This window comes from Schistocerca piceifrons, chromosome 1, assembly GCF_021461385.2.
Source record: "Schistocerca piceifrons isolate TAMUIC-IGC-003096 chromosome 1, iqSchPice1.1, whole genome shotgun sequence".
NCBI lineage: Eukaryota > Metazoa > Arthropoda > Insecta > Orthoptera > Acrididae > Schistocerca > Schistocerca piceifrons.
The window spans coordinates 1,065,122,456-1,065,139,508 of record NC_060138.1 but is presented as its reverse complement, the minus strand read 5'-3'; the positions used below and the strand labels follow the sequence as shown (position 1 = coordinate 1,065,139,508).

The window sequence follows — 17,053 nt, the reverse complement described above, 5'->3', positions numbered from 1 at the left end:
GAGGATTTAGAGAAGGAACTGCAGTGCGGTCTTCCTCTGTGAAACAGCTTTGGAAAAAGGTGTTTAGTATTTCAGCTTTACGCGTGTCATCCTCTGTTTCAATGCCATCATCATCCCGGAGTGTCTGGATATGCTGTTTCGAGCCACTTACTGATTTAACGTAAGACCAGAACTTCCTAGGATTTTCTGTCAAGTCGGTACATAGAATTTTACTTTCGAATTCACTGAACGCTTCATGCATAGCCCTCCTTACGCTAACTTTGACATCGTTTAGCTTCTGTTTGTCTGAGAGGTTTTGGCTGCGTTTAAACTTGGAGTGAAGCTCTCTTTGCTTTCGCAGTAGTTTCCTAACTTTGTTGTTGTACCACGGTGGGTTTTTCCCGTCCCTCACAGTTTTACTCGGCACGTACCTGTCTAAAACGCATTTTACGATTGCCTTTAACTTTTTCCATAAACACTCAACATTGTCAGTGTCGGAACAGAAATTTTCGTTTTGATCTGTTAGGTAGTCTGAAATCTGCCTTCTATTACTCTTGCTAAACAGATAAACCTTCCTCCCTTTTTTTATATTCTTATTAACTTCCATATTCAGGGACGCTGCAACGGCCTTATGATCACTGATTCCCTGTTCTGCACATACAGAGTCGAAAAGTTCGGGTCTGTTTGTTATCAGTAGGTCCAAGATGTAATCTCCACGAGTCGGTTCTCTGTTTAATTGCTCGAGGTAATTTTCGGATAGTGCACTCAGTATAATGTCACTTGATGCTCTGTCCCTACCACCCGTCCTAAACATCTGAGTGTCGCAGTCTATATCTGGTAAATTGAAATCTCCACCTAAGACTATAACATGCTGAGAAAATTTATGTGAAATGTATTCCAAATTTTCTCTCAGTTGTTCTGCCACTAATGCTGCTGAGTCGGGAGGTCCGTAAAAGGAGCCAATTATTAACCTAGCTCGGTCCGTACTGAACACATACAGTCCAGCGCAACACGTGCATTACCTGCGTTGTTGACCATCAAACACAACCATCTCATTACTCCCACTGTTCACATTATTTTGCCTATCCCCTGTATGTTAAGTTTTGTTCAAACCCCTAATGAAATAGTAGAATTAACAAATCACAACGAAAGTTAATGATTCTTAGCAAAACTATATGACCACTCAGGTTTATTTAAGTGTGGATTTGAAAATGACCAGATTAGAAGTTAACTAGATGCTCTTTATGCAAAGAACTATTAATAGAATATTTCATCTTTTCTTCATTGGGTTCCTAAGTATTATAATGGAGATAGAAGGAATAGTAAGTATGCATGGAGATGTGTGTGTCATTTGCAAACAAAGACATAAATTTTGCTGGGGTTGTTGGTCAAAAATAAAGTAATGGTCAAGCAAGCAGTTTAAATGCTACATACATGTGAGCTGTTGAGTACAGTCTAGTATCGAACTGCAAGACATTCTATGACAACTGATTGCTGAGGAACAGATTGCACTCTAGATCGTTTTGGTGATTACCTGGCAGTTTTGGTTAACTATTCGCCTCCCATGAGCATCACTCTTGATACACTCAGCTCTTCCTGAAAGGGTATAAGCGTTCAAAGGGCTGCCCATGTCGTGAAATAAAATGGCTAGAGATCTCAGACAGGTGAAAATTCCATAAGTACAAAGGAGCAGAGTGTTGAAAGGATTTATTATTTTTTTGAAGCATAAAAGGTTTTCTATTACAAACTACTTAAGAGAATATGAGTAATATTACATAAACCTAGTTTCAATTGCGTTTTAAGATGGTGGTCTTTTTAAAGGCATGCAGCATTTGAGGTTGTGAACCTGTAAGGTACCCCCTATTTTCAAGAATGTCCCGTCAAAACTACATGTAAGTAATAACCTAATGCACTGGTTGCCCTGAGGAGAACAATATTTATTCATATGGAATTACGAACAGTGCAGTGCATTAAGACTTTTGTGATTCGTGAAAGACGTACGTAAAAATGACGGAAAAACATTATCATTCAACGTTATTGTATTTAAACACAATATCGATTTATTATTCTTCGTTCTATGTTAAAAATATTAACAACTGTGAAACAGTCCAGTGTTTTGATGCAATTACTTACTCTGGTCTTGATCTTGGACGAGGACAGATGTGAAATACATTGTAAGTGTATTTACGTTCCCTTTTGGTTAAATATATGTGTGTGTACTTGCTCTTAAAACCTTTACTTGTGTATCCTTAGCATCCCTACATGTTAGGAAAGTAATAACTTTTTTTTCAGAGTATCAGATCGCGCAATACAGTGCGAGCCTATGATTGATTGTCGTCGGCCATTTACGAGGCCGTAACGTCTTATTTGAATTTTGTCAGTATTAAACGGCACAGAGCCGAGGAAATAACTTACAAATTTCGCATTTTAATTATATTATTAAATTTATTATTTTAATTTATTTGCTAAGATTCATTAAATCCTTGTGGTTGCCGCATAACGGCTGTCTTTTATCTCAGCCACATAAATTCACAGAAATTAACTTACTCCGAAATGATCAATGGTAACCATGCCACACAATATTTCTCTGCGGGAACCCATGACATTAAAGTAGCAATAATTTCAATGAAATTACAATGCAAGAAGAACCTGAGATATTTTGTTAACACGCGAGCTAGTGCAGTGCTTCACACTGCTATTTGTGTGTTTCGCACTGCAGGCATTAAACCTTCAAATAATATTTCCATAAAAGAAACTCTGTATTTTGTTGTGGTTCAAATGGCTCTGAGCACACTATGGGACTTAACATCTATGGTCATCAGTCCCATAGAACTTGGAACTACTTAAACCCAACTAACCTAAGGACAGCACACAACACCCAGTCATCACGAGGCAGAGAAAATCCCTGACCCCGCCGGGAATCGAACCCGGGCGCGGGAAGCGAGAACGCTACCGCACGACCACGAGCTGCGGACAGTTTGTTGTGTTGTCACATTTAGTGTGTGTGGCGTCATTTGATGTGGCACTATACCTGTATGTGCCCACAAATAATACAGTGTAATAAAATGCACGTGTACACACAATTAAAGTACACCACTTGACGTACAGAACAGAATACAACATACATATTAAAAACAGCACACTAGTCACGATGAGCAAATCCAAAACACGCCATCAGTTGAAGTAGGTTATGTTACGAAATTTGATGTCAGTAATGGGACTGAAAAACGTGGTGTGTCAGTCTCTTAAGTTACGCAAATGATTCCATGAAACTGGGTCAGCGTTGTCTAATAGAACAGAGTCGGCACAGTTAATTAATTTAGAGAGATTCGCGTCAGTTGTACAAATTATTTATTCCAACCACAACAGGTTTCGGGATTTTAACATCTCATTTTCAGGTTTATGAAATTATTGTATTCAGTGACACATGACATGCGGATGGGCTAATCAGTGCAAGAGTTACAGTCACTGCATGTCGCTGGAAACCGTCTGTTGCCGAGAAAACACATGGCAGGAACGCCATTGTATTATTGTATTTGGTAACACCTATCATGCGGTCGGGCCTGTCAGTGCAAGAATTCCAATTACAGCCGGAATGATGAATGCAAGCATGCAAACGTGTATGCATTATGTAGTACAGGTGCCGAAAGTCAGTTTCGTGGGATAGTGTTCCGCGCCTGCGCACTTGGTCGATCAATATAGGGGCGGTTAATATTGGTTGTGGATGACGCTGCAATTGTCGTCTAATGATGTCTCATATGTTCTCGATTGGAGACAGATCTCGTGATCGAACAAGTCAAGACAATATGTCGACACACTGTAGAGCATGTTGAGTTGCAACAGCAATGCGTGTGCGAGCGTTATCCTGCTGGAAAACAGCACCTTGGAATGCTGTTAATGAATGGCAGCACACCTGGTCGAATCCCCAGACTGACGTATAAATTTGCAGCCAGGGTGCATGAGACAAACACGAGAGTCCTCTTGCTATCATTCAATATAGCATCTCATACCATAACTCCAGGTGTAGGACCACTGTGTCTAGCACTGGCCTCCTCCTAACCACCACACGGCCATCGCTGGCAACGAGGCAGAACCAGCTTTATCAAATAACACACCAAACCTCCACACTCCCCTCCAAAGAGCTTTTGCTCGACACCATTCAAGTTGCAAATAGCGATGGTGTTGGTCAGTAGAATGCACGCTACAGGGCATCTGGGTCGGAACTGCGGTTTAAGTAAACAATTTGAAACACTTTGTTGGCAGGAGCAGAATTGTTTGGCAGTCAGCTTCAAATGACAGTTTTCTACATTTTCTGAATAGTGCTTCCCAAAAATAATGCTGCCTTCCCTCCAGAGATTCCCATTTGAGTTCCAGAAGCATCTCCAAAACATTTAAGTTTTGTTTTAACCTACCGGTAACAAATCTAGCAGCCCTCTTCTGAGCTGCTTTCATGTATTCCTTCAATCCGACCTGGTACAGATCCCAAACACTTGAGCAGTATTCAAGAATAGGTCACACCACCATCCTTTATGCACTCTCCTTTACAGATGAACCACTCTTTCCTAAAATTCTCCTAAAAAACCAAAGTCGACCATTTGCCTTCCCTACCACAGTTTTCACATGCTCATTCCATCTCATATCGCTTTGCAACATTACGCCCAGATATTTAAATGACTTGACTGAGTCAAGCTGGACAGTAGGAATACTGTATATGAACATTACAGGCTTGTTCTTCCTACTCATCCACATTAACTTAAATTTTTTCCACATTTAGGGCTAGCTGTCATTCAACACACCAACTTTAAATTTTGTCTAAGTCGTCTTGTATTTTCCTACAGTCACTCCACTTTGACACCTTACTGGCATCACGGCATCAGAAAACAACCACAGACTGCTGCCCACACTGCCTGCCAAATCATTTATATATAGAGAGAGAACAACAGTGGTCCTATTACACTTCCTTGGGGCACTCCTGACGATACCGTTGTCTCTGATGAATACTCACCATTGAGGGCAGCATACTGGCTTCTATTATTTAAGAAGTCTTCGAGCCACTCCCGTATCTGTGAACTTATTCTATGTGCTCATACATTCGTTAATAGCCTGCAATGGGGCACCATGTCAGACGCTTTCTGGAGATCTAGAAGTATGTAATCTGTCTGTTGCCCTTCATCCGTAGTTCTCAATGTATCACGTGAGAAAAGGGCAAGCTGAGTTTCACCCAAGTGATACTTTCTAAAACCATGCTAATTCATCGATATAAGCTGCTTAGTCTTAAGAAAGTTCATTATATTCGAACTGAGAATGTGTTCAAGGATTCTGCAGCAAACAGAAGTTCAGGTTATTGGTCTGTAGTTTTGTGGGTCCATTCTTTTATCTTTCTTATACGTTGGAGTCACCTGCACTTTTTCCCAGTCACTTGGGACTTTGTGCTGGGTGAGAGATTCATGATAAATGCAAGCTAGGTACGGAGCCAATGCCGTTGAGCACTCTATGTAAAATCGAACTGGGATTCCATCCAGACCTGGTGAGTTATTTGATTTCAAATCTTTAAGTTGCTTCTCTATGCCAGGTATGCTTATTTCTATGTCGTCCATATATGAGTCTGTCCGATGGTCAAATGATGGTATATTTGTATGGTTCTCATGCGTGAACGATTTCTTGAACATGAAATTTAAAACCTTGGCATTCATTTTGCTAACTTCAGCTGCCACATCAGACTGGTCAACAAGGGACTTAATGGAAGCCTTAGATCCACTTAGTAATTTTACATACAGCCAGAAGTATTTTGGGTTCTCTGCCAGATCCTTTGCTAAGGTGTGATGATAGTATCTTCTCTAGTAGTAACTACAAACCAAAGCTTTCATCAGTTGGTCTCCCTCCATAATAGCTGCAAGACGTCTAGCATGTTGGAGGAAGACATATTAATACTATCCACAGTCACAGAGGCCTCCTTTTACACTCTAAAGATCAAAAATGGTGGCATTTCTGATTTTGTTAAAGTAAGCAAAGTATGCTGGCTTCTTTTTATTTTTATATCACTTTGCCCGACAACATCCACATTGCAAATAATAATTTGTGTAGGTGCTTCACCAGTCTGGTGTTATGCTCCTTCCAACTGAATTTATTATCAGGTTGTAATCCCAGGACTATGACCATCAACCATTTTAGCTGTATCTTAGACATATCCGGAGAGGAAACCTTTCACAAGCTCTCAACTACAAGTAGTGCATCTGTTCAAAGTTAGTGACAACAAACTGGCTATGAACCTTTTATTAATGTTCACAAAAGACATCTTCTGAAGTGCATATTGATGGAGATAATGAAAAAGGGTACTTTTTGATAAAAATATTTATTATGTTTTACATCCAGCTTACCAATCCATCCTCAGCGCGTAACACTGTGTCACAAAATTGCTATCTTAGCATGGTGAGGCATACAGACAATATGTTTTGATTATATTTACACAACTGCAGTGAAGGGAAAGTCAGGTCATGTGGCATGCAACTGATCTATCCCACTGAACTCAGTATGCAGTGCCTTGTGGTCTCAAAGCGTTGACATCATCACCGTTTTTTCTTTGACTCGGCACGGACTTCTGGTGTAGCATGCCTTCGGCGGCACCTGCGAACCACAAAGAGGCAGAGCAACACTGGTACCAGCATGCAGACTGCAACGGCTGCTGCAACATCAAGCAATGCCAGCTGCCACCAGTAGAGGTCCAGTGCTGCACTGCGCAAGTGTGTTGCACCACCGTGCCGCAACACATACTCAGTCCAGAAGATGGCGCGCTCCAGAGGCTGCTGGGGCTGGTCATGGAACAGTTGCGACAGCTCTGCTGCACGCTGCCGGTACCTGAAACGTCATAAAAGTTCAAGCTGCATGAAGTTCACATCTTGAGACACACTGACCTTTGTACCGAAATGGTAATGCACGTGGCTAGCCACTGAAATTTTAACACCATGACGGCTGAAAGGAAGAAACAACAGATTGGGATGAACTGCACTACATACAAATGATTAACATTTCAACAAAGCCATGTAAAGTAGGTAGGAGAAATGGCGTGTACATTCAATATACAAGGAAAGATTATGCAGCAGGCATTTAATTCAGAAATCACATTTTAATGTTGTTTGTGTGGAGAGTGTTTTACGCCTCATGTAAGAATGAGAAATGTTGATGAGCACATGCTACAATTCAACAGCGGCTAGATAGTGGTTTATCATTCACCTGTGTTACTGCTCATGTTGGTCAAGATACATTGATTGTCATGTGGAATAGATGGGTTCAGGAGGGCCATACTCAACACCATGCAATGTTCCCATGTGACTGCACCCAAGACGACAAGTACATAGTTTGCTCAGCTGTGCAGGATCAAACAGTCATGTCACATACCTTTAGTTAGTGAATGGACTTTTTTCCAGCAAGACAAGTGTTCACAAGGACAGTGCGACGATTCATGGAGCACCCCAGACTGTCAGTATGGTGACCACAAGTGCTGTCCCAAAGAGCCCCAGATTTGTGTGTAACAGCATGACATACATATCCATTTGTGGAAGCTCCAAGGAGAATGAACATTGTCAGACTGCCTTCATCATCATCATCATCATCATCATCATCCAGGCCAAGCCCATGGTTTTAACTGTATGAAGTGACACTGAGTACATAATGTGATCACCTCTGGCTCACACAGCCAGTAATTTCTCTACATTTCTTATGTTTTAAGGCTGTTGTGTTTGTGTCACGAATTCAAAAGATAATGCTGATCACTTGTGACAACTTAATAAAATCATTTCTCACTCACTTTTTTTAACATGTAAGCACCTACTTCTTTTACACAAGAGAATTCCTAGGTTATATTTTTGTGGCATTCATATTGGACACTTAAGTGCTTTCAACTGGCCACAAAAATAGTCAATACCAAATAATTCTCATACAGACACGCTGCTAGAAATCCACAGATACACTGTCGTATAGCCAAATATATAACAGTGCAGAGAGTTCTCTCAGCTTTGTTGCTGGTGCAGTTTGCAAGTAGTAATATGTGCTTTCAGTATGATAATCTACCCAATACTGCTTAGAACTGACACACTGCACAGAAGTGACAAAAAGCTCAATTTCCACCACAGTTCAAGTCATTCTGTGCAATCATTCTTTACTTGCAGAAACACAGGGTGAAGACTGAAATCTTCATGCCAAGTACTTCTATAAGAGCCCTATGTACCCACTTTTCTCCAATTTTCAGAGGGGTGATTCATGACGAGAGCACTCATGCTCCTTATCACAGAACACGTAATACAGGCAGTACAAATCAGTATGGAATAAGCCTCACTTCCTCCCCCTTTATAAAAATAGTTCTGCAGAAGTATAATTAATTTTGCACATACAAAAGTGAACTGAAAGACATTCTGAGTAACTCTGTGTACAATAACAACAATAATAATCAAATATTGACTATATTGTGTAAATGGATAGCTAAAAAATCTACTCACCAAGCGGCACCAGGGGAACTCACACAAAAGGGTTTAACTTTTACAAGCTTTTGGAGCCAGTGGCATTTCTTCTGGTAGAAGAGTTGAAGGGGAAGGAAGAGGGGTGAAGGGAAAGGACTAGAGGGGTTTAGGGAAAGGGGTACAGTTCAGAAAAGTCACCCATAACCCTGTGTCAAGGGAGACTTACCAGATGGGCTGAGAAGGATGACTGATAATTGGGGACTGCACCAGAGGAGATTTGAAAACCTGAGAGCTTAAACGTGGAAGACACGGTAAGATTCAAGATAGAGATTACTACTAAAACATCATACAAGAGTAAATAAGAGTGGAAAGCTAAATAAATTGTATGTAACAGACATGGCAGGGGGGGGGGGGGGGGGGGGGGAGACGGCAAAAAATAGGTCAGAAAACGAAAAGTGTACGAAGCTAAAATGGAGTGAAGAAAGGAGTAGTTACCGTGAAGAAATGCTGAGATGGATGGAACTGAAATAATTAAGGCCAAGTGGGTGGTGAGAACGAAGAACATGTTGTAGTGCTAGTTTCCACCTGCGGAGTTCTGAGAAACGTGTCTGGGGGAAGACTCTACATGGTGTGTATGCTCTGTAATAGCGTAACATGTTATCCTGTTGCAGAGCATACTGTGCAACATGACAGTCATGACCTATTCTTCCCCCAGACACCAGTTTCTCAGAACTTCGCAGGTGGGAACTAGCACTACAATATGACCTTGGTTCTTGCCACTCACTTGGCCTTAATGTACATTAATTCCTTCCATCTCAGCATTTCTTCACAGTAACTACTCCTTTCTTCACTACATTTTAGTTTTGTATGCCTTTCATTTTCTGACCTGTCTATTTTTCGCCATCCACCCTCCCAACTCTGTTATATACAATGCACTTAGCTTTTCACTCCTATTAACTTATGCACAGTGTTTTATCAGTAATCTCTGTCTTGCATGTTACTGTGTTTTCCACAATTAAGCTGTTAGGTTTTCAAATCTTATGCAGTGCAGTTCCCAACTATCTGTCTTTCCTTCTCAGCCCATCTGGTAAGTCTCCCCTGACCTGGGGTTCTGGGTGATTTTTCTGAACTGTACCCCTTTCCCTAAACGTCTCCAGTCATTTTCCTTCATACCACTTCCTTCTATGTGCAACAAGTAGTTCAGATATAGAAATTTATTATAACTTTCCTTTACACAGCTATGGAAATAATACATATTCAACAACCTAGTAACCAATATTTTATGTGCTGCAATACAACAAAGTAGTTTACAATGAGACAATTTTCAATTTTTTATTTAAAATCAGTTGTACAATTTTCCATTCTATGAGTTTGTACAATTTTTAATTAATTTAAAACAAAACTTAAAATTTGAAATCAGATTCAAAATTTCAGATAAAGGTCAAAACTTATTAAAAACATATGCTACACAGCTCATTTATGCTTTAAGTTCTGTTATGTAAGAATTTCAGCAGTATTTTATTGAAAGTATTTTCATTTTATTGTAAAGAAGTGACTGAAAACAAAAGAAGTCAGACTATGGTAGTTACTCACATAGAAACCAGAAATGTTTTTATACGTTTATTTAAGCTTCAGGAAAACATGTACAAACAAACTTATTTTCTATGTAGTCTCATGAATAGGAGACACAGTTTTTCCAGTGGATAGGTAGTTTCTTGATGAAATTTTCATAAAGTGAATGTGGCTACTACAGCAGCCAGTTGCACAAGAACACTTCGACAGTGCCATCCTCATAAACCTGTGTCCTCTGTCTGCTTCCTTTATTCACCCAAACACATGAAAATCACAGGTCGATAAGTGCAGACTGTAGAGAGGATGTTCTAGAGTGGTCAAGAACAATTCCTGAATTTGGTATGGTGGCACATTGTAACACATCATACATTATCAGGGGTGAACGTCACTCTTTAATATGGCACAGATTACGTTCGTCTCATCCAATTCCCTACCTATCTTTGACAAATGTGTAGAAACATACTAGATGGCACTGGTGTATGGAATGATGTCACTGGGGACAAGAATGGCACCAGGTAGTGTTCTTGTTTATTTGAAATTATGACCACATTTTGGTTTGCCGCAGACAGGAGAAGTGACATCACAGTGACAGCATTTGCACAAGACGTACAGTGCCAACTCAGTGCCTTATGGTGTGGGGTGCCATTGGGTACAAGCACTTTTTTGTTTTGTGAACCTAAGTGTAATTATCTGTGTGTTTGCATCTATTTACTCTGGACAATGGCGTTTTCTCTCATAAGTACAATTTGCTTATATTCTGACTGCTAGTAACTCGAGTGATCAAGGAAAATCATCTCATTACTGCATCATTGGCTGCTCAAAGTCACCTGCTGCTCAATTATAGTAATATCTATGATTCCTGAAGAGGACACATTACCACAAATGTGTCAAAAAAATTTACATGGGCGACTCTTCATAAACTCTTAGAAACCTATTTTTATTATTCTATTAGTAGTTGTTCTTCCCTCCCTTTCCACATTCTTTGCTGTAGAAGAGGAAAAATTTATGACTCTTAGTACTTAATACAACAGCACACTGAAAAGTAATGCCTCTGAATTTTTTATGAGAACACTCTTAAAAATTTTTAAATAAAATAAATGTTATTAACATTCTACATCTTTATTCTTCATGTCAAGCTGAAAATATACACGAAACAGTTAACAATGAGCCTATTGCCTCAAGGCCCTCAGTCAATGGAGAAGGAGGAGTTGGCCACTAGTTAGTCTATTAAAAAATTTGTCAATGGAGTAGAAGGAGTTGGCCACTAGTAGGTCTTTCAGGCTCCTTTTAAACTGATCTTTGTTTGTAACTAAATTTTTAATGTTTGCTGGCAAATTATTGAAGGTGAGTGTTACTGAGTAGTGGACCCCTTTTTTAACTAAAGTAAGTGCTATTAAGTCCTTGTGCAGATCATTTTTGTTCCTGGTATTGTATGTATGAACTGAGCTGTATGTTTGGAAAAAAGATATATATTATTTAGGACAAATTTCAGTAAGGAGTAAATATACTGAGAGGCAGTAGTTAGTGTACCCAATTCTTTGAAGAGGTTTCTATAGGACGTCCGTGAATTTACTCCACAAATAATACGTATTACACGCTTTTGGACTCTGAAAACTTTTGTTTGACTTGAAGAGTTACCCCAAAATATTATACATTATGACATTATGGAATGAAAGTAGGCAAAGTATGCAAGCTTTTTCATTTTTATGTTGCCTATGTCAGCTAACACTTTAATTGCAAATACAGATTTGTTAAGACGTTTCTGCAGTTCTGTGGTGTGCTCCTCCCAACTGAATTTATTATCAAGTTGTAATCCCAGGAATTTAAGACTGTCAACCTCTTCTATCTGCTCTTCTTCATACTTTATGCATATGCTGAGTGGAAACCTCTTACAGGTTCTGAATTGCATATAGTGAGTCTTTTTGAAGTTTAATGTCAGTGAGTTGGCTTTAAACCATTTATTAGTAACCATGAAAATATCATTAGCAGATCTTTCTAACTTACAACTAACAACAATTACAGGTGATTTTAATGTATGTTTTCCAAATGAGAGCAATAGAAAAGTAGGTTTAGAACAATTAGTTGAATCTCTTAGCCTGATGCCACTGGTAGATTTTCCAATTAGGGTTACTAATAAATGTCAAAGTTTGATTGACAGTACATTTACCGATAAGTCAAGAGTCAACAGCATCAGTGTAGGTCGAATTGTAAATGACCTTTCTTACAATGATGACCAATTACTTACACTCACTGACCTCAATCTGTGCAACAGTTCTGATCATTCTTGGCAATATTTTAGGATGATAAATTTTGAGAACCTTAAAATTTTTAACAAGAGCCTGCAACAGATAGACTGGAGTCCAGTTTACAGCGAAACAGATGTAAATAAAAAGCATAATACATTTTAAAATGAACTCATTTCTCACTCTGAAGTTAACATTAAAAAAAAAAATGTTAGAAACTACTATGTAATCACTGATGAGAAGACATGGCTCACTGCACGAATAAAAACATCCTGCAGAACAAAGAGGATACTGTACTATATAGTTCTTTCACAACTTGTATGACTGAAAGAAACAGCAGCACTATAGCACTCTAAAGAATGTAATAAATAAATCTAAGAGTATGTGAACAAAAACTGAAATTGATAAATAAAAAAATAATATAAAAACAATTTGAGATGCAATAAAGAAGGAAACTGGAAGAAAAACAGGAAACATGACACAGATAGAAATTAAACAAGGTGGTGATATTACAAAGAAAGTTGAAATGGTTGCAGAAATATTGAACAAACATTTTTTAACAGCAGAGGGAAAGGCAGGCTGTAAAGGACCTGTGGACAAAGTACTGTCTCTTTACAGAAAGTTATCAGCATCAGAACCCCACAGATATACTTACCTTTTATTACATTAAATGAGAGTAAAAGGATAAGTAAGTCATTAAAAAATAAAAGGTTCAGTCTTATAATGTAATAGGTATCTAAAAACTAAGATTCTGTAACTTACCAAACGAAAGCGTTGGTGCACTGATAGAAACAATAACAATAACAAACACACACAAATTTCAAGCTTTCGCAACCCACGGTTGCTTCATCAGGAAAGAGGGAAGGAGAGGGAAAGATGAAAGGATGTGGGTTTTAAGGGAGAGGGTAAGGAGTCATTCCAATCCTGGGAGCGGAAAGGTAAGTCTTTCCGCTCCCGGGATTGGAATGACTCCTTACCCTCTCCCGTAAAACCCACATCCTTTCGTCTTTCCCTCTCCTTCCCTCTTTCCTGATGAAGCAACCGTGGGTTGTGAAAGCTTGAAATATGTGTGTGTGTGTGTGTGTGTGTTTGTTATTGTTATTGTTTCTATTGTTTCTATCAACGCACCAACGCTTTCGTTTGGTAAGTTACAGAATCTTTGTTTTTAGATACATTTATCCCCCGTGGAATGTTTCCCTCTATTATATCATATCATTATAATGTAATAGGATAGATTAAAATCTACTCACCAAGCAGTGACATAAAAACACACAGATAAATGAAGGTTATACTATCGAGTAGATTTTTATCCATTTGATTACATTATATTGTCAAAAATTGATTATTTTCATAGTTATTTAAGTCTAGTTTTAAGCAACAAATTCAACACATCTCTCCAAGAAGGAGTTGTCCCTGATAGACTAAAACTGGCTGCAGTGATATCACTCTTAAAAGGTGATAAAAATGATGTTACAATCTACTATGCAACCTCCTTTTTAACTGTCTTTTCAAAAATTCTTGAAAAACTTACGCACAGATTGATTGTTGATCATCTCAACTGCCATAATATCCTCATCAATCGTCACTTTAGGACTTTTTTTTTTTTTTTTTTTTTTTTTTTTTTTTTTTTTTTTACTGAACAAGCAATATTCTCTTCTCACAATCAAGACCTGGAATTCATTAACAAAACAATGTCTCCTGTAGGTATTTTCTGTGATCTCTCAAAGGCATTTGACTGTGTAAACCATCAAATTCTTTTGAAAAAGGCAGAATATTATGGTTTAGGTGGTGCTGTTGGTTTGGGGCTTCAGTAATACCTTAAGGACCAAAAGCAGACTGTAATGCTGAATGGTTCATCCAGAGAACCTGCCTCATCTGAGTGGGGAACCTTAAAATGTGGAGTGCCACAAGGCTGTTTTACTTCCACTGCTATTTCTAATTTTCATTAATGACCTCCGTCTTTGTTCCGATATGAAGATACATTTACTTGTTCTGCAGATGACGCTACAATTCTCATTAATGAATTGTCTGGCAACAACCTTTAACAAACTATGAACAAAGATTTCACTGCATTTTTAAATTGGTTTTTCTCAAATGGTCTCTCACTCAATACAGATATAACCCATTATTTGAGGTTTCTGTTGTGACTCGCCGATCTTTAGAAGTGTCGCCGCGCAGTTACACGCATCCTCTACATGCGGCGCTGCCTGCCAGCGATGCAGCAGCCGCGCCACCTAAGCGGCCAGCCAGCCAGTGGCCGCTAGACTTGGACTCAGTGCTTATTTGACTGTTACCATGTACACATGTCTCACTTTGTCTACTTGCTCTGTGACTTACATGTATTGTGTCGTCTTTGAAATATGAGTGTTCAACTTGACGTTACAACAGTTTCATACACCACAAATAAATCTTGAAGTAATTAATATAAAGTGTAGAGATCAACCAAAACAAACAGCTGAGGATACAAACTTCCTGGGTGAATATATGGACAGCAAATGTAATTGGTCAACCCACATTCTTCATATTTTTAAGAGACGTAGCTCAGCAATATTTGCTCTACAAGTTATTGCATCTGTGGCTGAAATAGTCACTTTCATTCATTAATGTCACATGCTGTTATATTCTGGGGGAACCAACAGCCTGAAAAAAAAATTTCACTGCACAAAAATAAGTTATCAGAATAATTAGTCTTGTCCATTAAAGACACGCTTGCAAGTACGTGTTTCAAAAGAGGAGGATCCCTACCATCTTCTCAAAGCATAAGTTTTCCTCTTGTCCTTTGTCTCTAATAACCTTTCCCTGTAAAAAATAACAGTGAATATCATGACTACAACACAAGACCCAAAGTAACTTCCTGGCAGATTAAAACTGTGTGCCGGACTGAGACTCGAACTCAGGACCTTTGCTTTTCGCAGGCAAGTGCTCTATCATCTGAGCTACCCAAGCAAGACTCACACCCCATCCTCACAGCTTTACTTCCACCAGTACCTCGTCTCCTACTTCCCAAACTTCACAGAAGCTCTCCTGCGAACCTTGCAGAACCAGCACTCCTAGAAAAAAGGATATTCCGGAAACATGGCTTAGCCACAGCCTGGTGGATCAGTCCTGAACGAGATTTTCACTCTACAGCAGAGTGTGCGCTGATATGAAACTTCCTGGCAGATTAAAACTGTGTGCCGGACCGAGACTCGAGACCTTTGCCTTTCGCGGGCAAGTGCTCTACCAACTGAGCTACCCAAGCACGACTCACGCCCCAATCCTCACAGTTTTGCTTCCACCAGTACCTTGTCTCCTACTTTCCAAACTTCACAGAAGCTTTCCTGCGAACCTTGCAGAACTAGCACTCCTGGAAGAAAGACTGGCAGGAGAGCTTCTGTGAAGTTTAGAAAGTAGGAGACGGGGTACTGGCAGAAGTAAAGCTGTGAGGAAGGGGCGTGAGTCGTGCTTGGGTAGCTCAGATGGTAGAGCACTTGCCTGCGAAAGGCAAAGGTCCTGAGTTCAAGTCTCGGTCCGGCACACAGTTTTAATCTGCCAGGAAGTTTCGTATCAGCACACACTCCACTGCAGAGTGAAAATCTCATTCTGGAAACATCCCCTAGGCTGTGGCAAAGCCATGTCTCCGCAATATCCTTTCTTCCAGGAGTCCTAGTTCTACAAGGTTCACAGTAGAGCTTCTGTGAAGTTTGGGAAGCAGGAGACGAGGTACTGGTGGAAGTAATGCTGTGAGGATGGGAGCGTGAGTCATAATCGGGTAGCTCAGATGGTTGAGCAGTTGCCCATGTAAGTCAAAGGTCCGGAGTTCGAGTCTCGATCCGGCACACAGTTTCAGTCTGCCAGGAAGTTTCATATCAGTGCACACTCTGCTGCAGAGTGAAAATCTCATTCTAGAACCAAAGTAGTTTGCACACTGAACTGAAATGTCTAAATTGGCTTAAAAAAGGAGTTTATTACTCCATCATTAAGCTGTTTAATGTACCCCCAATGCATATCAAATGCCTTCACAAACAACTGCCAAAATTTAAACAAATTCTGAAAGAGTACCTATTACAGAAATCTTTTTATATGGTCAATGAATTTGAGAGAGAAAACGAATACCATCACTAAACTTAAAACTGTTTTACAAATACCTATTTGAGCATTATCACAGACATTCAAAAATCCTGTTTTGGTGTTACTGCATTTATTTATTGATTTTAATACTTAGCTAAAATTTGATTCCTGTATATTTACTAATTCTTTCTCAGTGTTACACAACTTTCTGTTAATTGAGTCAATATTTTTAACTTTATACTTTATTTACATTGTATCTTTTATTGTATGTGCAATTAGACACATTCTGTATCCTTGTGATTTGTTCCCAAAACAGCCACTCTGGCAATGAACACATTTTGCCAAAGGAGAAACCAGTTTGTTGATACCATAACTGTAGAAACTGTGGCTCTATTGACAGAGCCACAACCTCATCTGTGCTTGCACCGCTTCATCACTATCAAAGTGATGTCCTCGAAGGTGTTTTTTAATTTATGGAAACAGAAGAAAATCGGATGGGGCCAAGTCAGGGCTGTATGGAGTGTGACTGATGCTAGTGAACCCAAGGTGTTGGATTATTGGAGATGTTGCAATGCTCATGTGTGGTCTGGTGCTGTCATGCTGAAGGAGGTGGCGTTTAATATGTGGATGAACTCTTCACATTCAAAACTTGATTGCAACACACTGTTTCTCATCCAACAATACAATGAAGTTACACCGCCATGTACAGGGTGACATTTATTGAACTATATGGGGGAAGGAAAAAAAAAAAATAGC

At 39.4% G+C, this 17,053-nt stretch overlaps 1 protein-coding gene across 1 annotated transcript in view; it reads right to left on the bottom strand.

Moving 5' to 3' along the window:
- Positions 1-6,316: 6,316 nt before the first annotated feature.
- Positions 6,317-17,053, bottom strand: part of LOC124797650 (UDP-glycosyltransferase UGT5-like) — a 22,842-nt gene continuing 12,105 nt past the window's right edge. Inside the window, exon 4 of the mRNA XM_047260802.1 lies at positions 6,317-6,834. Within this exon, the coding sequence (XP_047116758.1) occupies positions 6,546-6,834 (289 nt within the window). The 3' untranslated portion in view covers positions 6,317-6,545. The remainder of the gene's footprint in view (positions 6,835-17,053) is intronic.